Genomic DNA, 7,252 nt, shown 5'->3' with positions numbered 1-7,252 from the left:
CTTGTTCAGCAAGTCCAAGCAGTTGCCAAATGTATAGAGGGAGCATCTACCTAGGCTGAGGTGGGATTGTAAAATACGGAGTGTGAATGGCACTTCAACATCTCTACCATCTTGAGTGAAATATGTCCGAGTATCACCGAGGTTTCTTGCAGCATCTCAATGAAAATACACGGAGCCTGGCATTTTGACCCCGTGATGAGGCGAAGCAACTGCATGCACGCCGGCGAACGTAGTAAGGGAGTCCGTATGCGTTGGCGTACGGAAATTGCACACTAAATCCCAAACACCACGGAGCACACGCAGATGGCCTGCAGCCTGTCAGGGCCATGCCTGAGATGGCGTGGGGAAGAAGAGAGAGTGGGATTGCAAGGATGGCAGAAGTCTAGGTCGTCCATGGATGAACGTGACAGCTTGAGCTTGTCTCTTTTTTTACGGAGTGCCAAATCGAAGTCGCTGTGCTCCGTAAGTGGCTCGGTGACTTGGATCTCGAGATACGAAGTACTCTACTTGATATCGGCATCTCTTCGAGAGAGTTACATCGCTTCACCATTACTGGAGACCTTATTCTACCACATGCTGGTTGTAGCAATGGCCTCCGTCTTGGTGCTTCACTTGCGTCGTGCAATGGGGTGAACAGTGGATGCACCCCGAGAGTTTCTGGCTTCGTGTTTATGCCAACTGAAGCCATAAGATGACTCGAGCAAGCACCAAGACCACATGGATGCTCACCAATGAATATATTTCGATGTTTAGCAAGCACCGGCAGATTGCAACGCGGAAGAGCAGCCGCATGTTGGGTGCTCAGTTCGCATCAAACAGAGACATATACGATGAAGGGAGAAAGCTTGGGTCGTCCAGTATCGACTGCACCACAAGAAAAGGCACCAAAAAATCATCACGGACGCCCACTAACGATTCTCATTTCTGCGGCGTCTCACAGTCGCAGAACGAACAAAGGCGCCGGCTTGACTCGGCTCCGTAGCGCGCGTTTCAGACTGCCTCTCTGCCAGGCCAATCAACTGATGGCAGCAGCTGCTCCAGCTGGATGGAACAGCCGCCGACTTTCACGTCGCCGGGCAGGGCAATCAAATTCAGATGCACTAGCGGTGCGTTTCAGCGGTGGGGCACTGGAACTCGACCCCTGACGCCACCGGAAGCTTATATCGCCAATTTCCAGGGCTGCCGAGGTGCTGAAGATGCGGGAGCGCGCCAGGCCATCAAGTACTGGGTACAAGATGCTCACAGAAGCCTTGGAGGCACACGTGAGGCTCGAATCGAGATGCTGAACAACAGCGAAAAGGCACAGCGAAGGAGCAGAATTGAATCGCAACTGAAGCGGCGAGTGGTTGCTCAGGTTGGTGCGAAATTACTGCTAGGTAGTAGAGCAGCAGCAGCAGAAGCAAGTCAAGAATCTGCGGGCTAGGTTGTTATCTGCGTGATCCGTTTGCAGCTGGGAAGTTGCGATCGTTGCCATGCATCAATCAAAGCCGCAGCTGATCGACACAACCAACGGCAAGTCACACTTTCCCAGCGTGATTGATGGCCAACCAACTCCCTCAGAGCATTGGCACTAACGAACAAGCATAAATGCAGTTACATATTCTTGAGTCTTGCATACTCGGAACTAGCCTTGATGCCATCCATATGGTCGTAGTCGCCCTCGATTCGCGGGTATGAGTTGGCGATGTGCCACTGCTTTGAACATCGAGTCAGCCTGTGCCTGCCGCTCTTACTAAACCAAGGAGCCCCGAGTAACAACACGGGCAGTCAGCAGCTGCTGTATCTGTTACGCCGTCGTTCATTTCCTTTTGTCACGTTAGCAGCACATTGGCAGGACATTCCTACACAAGCTGCACGTCAGGAGCATGTACGTGTACCTACCCAGCACCTTTCAGCACCTCAGTCCACGCCTTTGGTGAGCATGGGCGAAACACGCCGCTAAACAGCATTGATTCGTCATGCCCAAGTTTCGTACCTGGCCTGCCAAGACCTGGCTGAAGCACGAAATATGCGTAAGCCACGAACTCAAAAGCTAGACTTTAGACTTTTGCGGTCCAGGAGGAAACCTGGAAACCACCCGACAGTAAGGTACCGTACTAGAGCAGCACGCATAGCAGCAATAAGCAGCTGGCGTTTGAGCTCTCCTCTCCCAAGCCGCTCCCGACGTTTTGCTACTCGCTTGGCAGCGACCCCTGCTCGCCGGCTCTGAGACACCATTCGGCCCCAGTCTCAGCATTTCGCGCCCGGCGCTACAGAAGCAACAGAGGGGCCCTGTGGCCACTAGACAGGGCCCGTCAGAACCTTGGACCGCCAAGTCAGGCACAAGCTGCCCGCTAGCAGGGGTGCCGCCGGCTGCTGTTGCAGCATCGACCAAACCAGGCCAATCCCCAGCGACTTGCATCTCGTGTGCCTCATATCCCTCTCGGCGCTCTCGTCCACTGCACCTGCTGTCCATTGCGGAGCACGCAGCCCGGCCGGAGACCCTTGCCTTGCACTTGCCTAGCACCTGCCGTGCAGTTGCACTTGCAGCTTGGGCGAGAGGGTGCAGGCGTAGGTGCAGGTGCAGGTGCGAGCCAGTGTGAGTGGGAGGCCACTTCCCAGCCAGGATGTTTCTTCACTTTTGATTCCCTACCAGGTTTCTCCTCTTTTCTCCGGTCTCCCTGGTCATTGTTTTCTTCCTTTCTTCTCCGTCATCTACTTTACTTACGCTTCATTCCCTCCTCTTTTATTTTGGACTTTCAGCGTCCTCTTCATACTCTTTCTTCCTCTCTCGCTCGGTATCTTTTTGTCGCTTCCCCCCCCCCTCTCGCAGCCCAGCAGTCCCCGGCCCGGTCCTCCGCACTTGGACCACTCATATTGTCTTTCTTCGCCGTCGGTCCTTTCATCGTTTCAACCGTTGAATCGAGCAAGCTGGCTGCAGAGGACCGTTGATCGTCCATCCTCTCTTCATTCTCTCCTTCAAGAACATCATCATTATCAGTATTCATTCATTCCATCGGAGCGAACGGGCTGGGCCTTTCCTCACGACAAACAGCTTTAACGACATTAATATTCGACTTTTCTTGTTCCTCGTTGCGTGTGCGCTTGTAACTACACGACATCTTCTTCAATATGGCACCCTTCAACACCATGCTTGCATATCTCCTCATGGTGGTCGCCCCTCTGGCGGCTGCCATGCCGCTTCACGGTCATAGTCAGTCCCGGGATCTTGGGGACATCGTCAACAATGTCAACTTGACGCATCTCATGGGCCTCGTCACCAACCCCTTCGCCAAGAACATCATTCCCAACCGCTACATTGTCGTCTACAACAACTCGTTTGGCGAGGAGGCCATCTCTGCCAAGCAGGCCCAGTTTGCTGCTAAGATCGCGAAGCGCAACCTCGGTAAACGTGGCCTCTTGGGCAACGAGTTGTCCACCGCCATCCACTCCTTCAGCATGCACACCTGGCGTGCCATGGCTCTCGATGCCGATGACATCATGATCAAGGACATTTTTGACGCCGAAGAGGTCGCTTACATCGAGGCCGACACCAAGGTTCAGCACGCCGCCCTCGTTGCCCAGACCAATGCTACCCCTGGTTTGATCCGCCTCTCCAACAAGGCGGTCGGTGGACAGAACTACATCTTCGACACCTCTGCTGGCTCCAACATTACTGCCTACGTTGTCGACACTGGCATTCGTATCACCCACAGCGAGTTCGAAGGCCGTGCCACCTTTGGGGCCAACTTTGTGAACTCTGTCGTAAGTACCTTTTTTCGTTCTGAGGCCGGTTTACGAATTGATGCAGATTTCATTTGACGAACGATGGCTAACAGTGATGTGCTCAGGACACCGATGAGAACGGCCACGGCAGCCACGTTGCCGGCACTATTGGTGGTGCTACCTTTGGAGTGGCCAAGAATGTTCAGCTCGTTGCTGTCAAGGTCCTCGACGCCGACGGCTCTGGCAGCAACTCGGGCGTTCTGAATGGCATGCAATTCGTTGTCAACGACGTCCAAGCCAAGAAGCTCTCCGGCAAGGCTGTGATGAACATGTCTCTGGGAGGCTCATTCTCTACTGCTGTCAACAACGCCATCACGGCTCTGACCAACGCTGGTATTGTCCCCGTTGTCGCTGCCGGTAACGAGAACGTATGTTGCATATCCTCTCTCATCTGACCCAAACGCTCTTTCTAACAGTCGTACAGCAAGATACTGCCAATACCTCTCCCGGCTCTGCCCCTCAGGCCATCACCGTCGGTGCCATCGATGCCACCACCGATATCCGAGCCGGCTTCTCCAACTTTGGTACTGGTGTTGACATCTATGCTCCTGGTGTCGATGTTCTGAGCGTCGGCATCAAGTCCGATATCGACACTGCAGTCCTCAGCGGTACCAGCATGGGTAAGCATATGAGCCCCTTGAACTACTCACAGCCGAAATCGAATCAATGACTGACTTGTGCACTTTGTTTAGCTTCTCCCCACGTTGCTGGTCTTGCTGCCTACCTGATGGCTCTTGAGGGTGTCTCTACTGTTGACGATGTCAGCAACCTCATCAAGAACTTGGCTGCCAAGACTGGTGCTAGTGTGAAGCAGAACATTGCTGGGACCACCAGCCTCATTGCCAACAACGGCAACTTTTAAGCATGTAACCCCCGTGCTCATGTCCCCTCGTCATTAGGCGTATTCTAGAAGAAGACAGAAACAAAACACGGCGCGCGCGCACTGCATAAAAGTCTTATAAACATGCCATTTCATAAACATACAATGGGCAGAGCGAGAGATGCCCTAATCACGATATGAGGCCATCTCCCTAGGAACAAACTGTAGTCGGATTATGCAATTGCGGCTCAACGTAGGTACATGTTAATAGGAACAGAGCACAACTGCTTTGAATATGATCTTGGACAAAAGGAAGGAACGTCGTATTGGGATGGCAAGAACAATGGTGATGGCTATATATTGTAAGATATCTAACGTATCGATGTTGCAGAAGCAACATGATGAGCGATCGATGGATTTGCCCAACTACTGCTATTGCCAGAACCCAGAACAATGGGCATCTTGGAACAATTGACAAGTCACATCAGTCAAAGCCTCTTCGTCCTGACCACCAATACATCACAAAGTCAAAGGCAGAAAAGATATGATTGTTCGCTCGCCAGCGCGGATCTAGCCTCGTGAAAGACCCAAGGTAGAAAGTTCCGCGCCGCGTCCAGCTCGTCAGAGCAGACCAAGAGCAATGGCAAAGGTTGATATCAGCACTTCTTCGGCACAACCACAGTCATGGGAGGACTGGATTGCAATTTGACATCCGTGCTAGGATAAAGCAAAAGCAGATTGAGAAAGGGAGAGGAGAAAAGCAGAAAGCTGTCACACATGTCATCAGTAATGTACCCCCTTTTTTCGATGATTCATTGCCCGTCGATTTCTAGATATTAAAGACATTAAGTAGGTATGTTGGTTAGATGTAAGTGTGCAGCTTGGCAGATATCATAAGCCAAGAATCTTTGTGGTACATGAACGGCGTCAGGAGCATCGTCATCGACGATATGTTCCAGTGAGAAAATATCCCTGTAGTGTCGTTACAATTCGTCGCGGCCCGTTATTGAAGTGGGGTTGCCGGTGCTGCTGGAGAATAGCTTGGCGGTGTCGGAAAAAGTGTTGTCGAATCTGGCGCCCATGAACCAAGCAATGCCGACCTATCCATCATTAGATTTATCGCGCACTCATGGGTCTCGCAAGGGGGGTCGACTTACCATCAGACCCGTCATGGTCAACAAGACAGCGAGGACAACGCCGATCATGATGGCAGTCTCGCCAGTGGACATGGTAGGCTCTTGCGTCTGCTTTGCCCTGGCTTCCTGGGCCAGTTTCTTGGGATCCTGCCTAGGGAACAAGGTCTCGATGAATTGCTCAATCTAGAACCAATTAGATTCCCCGTTATAGCACGTCTTGCTGGGGGATGCATGCATACCTTTGCGCACCGCGCGCTGATTGCCAGGAAGTTGGGATCGCGAGGATCGTTCTTCTTCTGAATGCGCCTGGCATATCTTCTGAAGACCTCGCAGAGGACCTGAAGGTTCTGCGTGCTTTCCAGCATAATCTGGCAAGCGTCTCCCTTGGTGATCTTGACGTTCCTCTCCAGCACAGCCGGGTTCCTAAAGCACAGCTCCAAGGTGGCAATGGCCATGGCCTGTGGAATGGCAACGAAGTTGAAGGCGCTCTGGTCCCTCATGCCCGCCATGTAGAAGAGGCAGTCCTCAACGTGCTTCAGAGCGTCGAGGACCATGGATGAAATACACTCGACTGCCTGTGTTCGGTATTTGGGGTCAAACAAGTCCTCCCATCGGTCGACGTGCTTGCTCCAAATCTCTTTGGGGTACCACCGCCGGCCGTCTACCCAATCCTCGTGGATATCTCGGATAATGTTCGTCTTTTGCAAGAATTGACCCATGGACTCAGTCAGTTCGGGTCTCTCGCCCAGCTTTGGGTTGGCAAGGTTTGAAGCGACCAACAGTCGCGTCAGGCCCTCGCCAACCAAGCCCGCGACGTAGTGGCAGTACAGCTCGTATTCCTCAATTGTCTGAACGCCGTTCTCGATCATCTCGGTGTTTTGCGCGTAGTCGGCCATACCGTTACCCATCTTGATCGTCATGTCCTTGATAATGTCATAGTAAGGCTTCTTGAGCTTCTTGAGTTCGGTAATGACGCAGTCAAAGTGCTCCAGGAGTTCTCTGTCCTTCTCCTTGCTATCGTGGTATTGCCAACCGTCCTGTTCCATTGTCACGTGGAACTCCCGCAGCATGGGGACCTTAGTGGAGAGGGGAATGGTCATGTCGTCCTCGATCGTGTCGAGACCACGCAGCACCAGGTAGAAGAGCGTCACAGGGACCAGGAGCTCATGGTTGAGTTCCTGGATAACCGCTGAGAAACTACGGCTCGTCATGTTCAAGTAGCGGAAACACTCTTGTAGCGTCGCACTCTCGGTCTTGGGGTCGCGGCGGTTGACGGGCTCATGCCACAGCTTCCTGTAGAGTTCAAGTAAGCAATGTGTTTTCCCCTCACTCCGGGGTCCCCGTAGCTAAACGTACCATTGGAGAATGGAGCGCAGTTCGCGCGGGTGCATTAGGTAGTAGATGGCGCCCATTGTGGTGGTTCTTGTGTGCACGCGTAACAGGCGTTGATAGAATGTGCGAAGAGTCAACTGGCAAAATTTTGCAGAGCTGAAGTGAAGAAGAGCTACTGAGAAGCGTCTGGCTACCGTGT

General features: G+C 52.7%; 2 protein-coding genes across 2 annotated transcripts; one reads left to right on the top strand and one right to left on the bottom strand.

Annotated features, from left to right (window-relative positions):
- Window positions 1-3,111: 3,111 nt before the first annotated feature.
- On the top strand, window positions 3,112-4,627 carry CCMA1212_000878 (Subtilisin-like protease 2; the record flags this gene model as incomplete). The annotated part of the gene is made up of 4 exons (XM_073698329.1): window positions 3,112-3,744; window positions 3,831-4,133; window positions 4,190-4,385; window positions 4,458-4,627. 4 exons carry the CDS (start codon window positions 3,112-3,114, stop codon window positions 4,625-4,627), a joined length of 1,302 nt encoding a protein of 433 aa, XP_073563454.1.
- A 941-nt stretch (window positions 4,628-5,568) lies between these two features.
- CCMA1212_000877 (uncharacterized protein) lies at window positions 5,569-7,133 on the bottom strand (the record flags this gene model as incomplete). The annotated part of the gene is made up of 4 exons (XM_073698328.1): window positions 5,569-5,685; window positions 5,743-5,904; window positions 5,961-7,014; window positions 7,078-7,133. The coding sequence occupies 4 exons, from the start codon at window positions 7,131-7,133 to the stop codon at window positions 5,569-5,571; spliced, it is 1,389 nt and encodes a 462-aa protein (XP_073563437.1).
- Between the last annotated feature and the right edge of the window lie 119 nt (window positions 7,134-7,252).

Source organism: Trichoderma ghanense (genome assembly GCF_004382785.1).
Source record: "Trichoderma ghanense strain CCMA-1212 chromosome Unknown scaffold_0, whole genome shotgun sequence".
Classification (NCBI taxonomy): Eukaryota; Fungi; Ascomycota; class Sordariomycetes; order Hypocreales; family Hypocreaceae; genus Trichoderma; species Trichoderma ghanense.
Note: the sequence above shows the minus strand (reverse complement) of the source record. Positions and strands in the feature narration are given on the sequence as shown.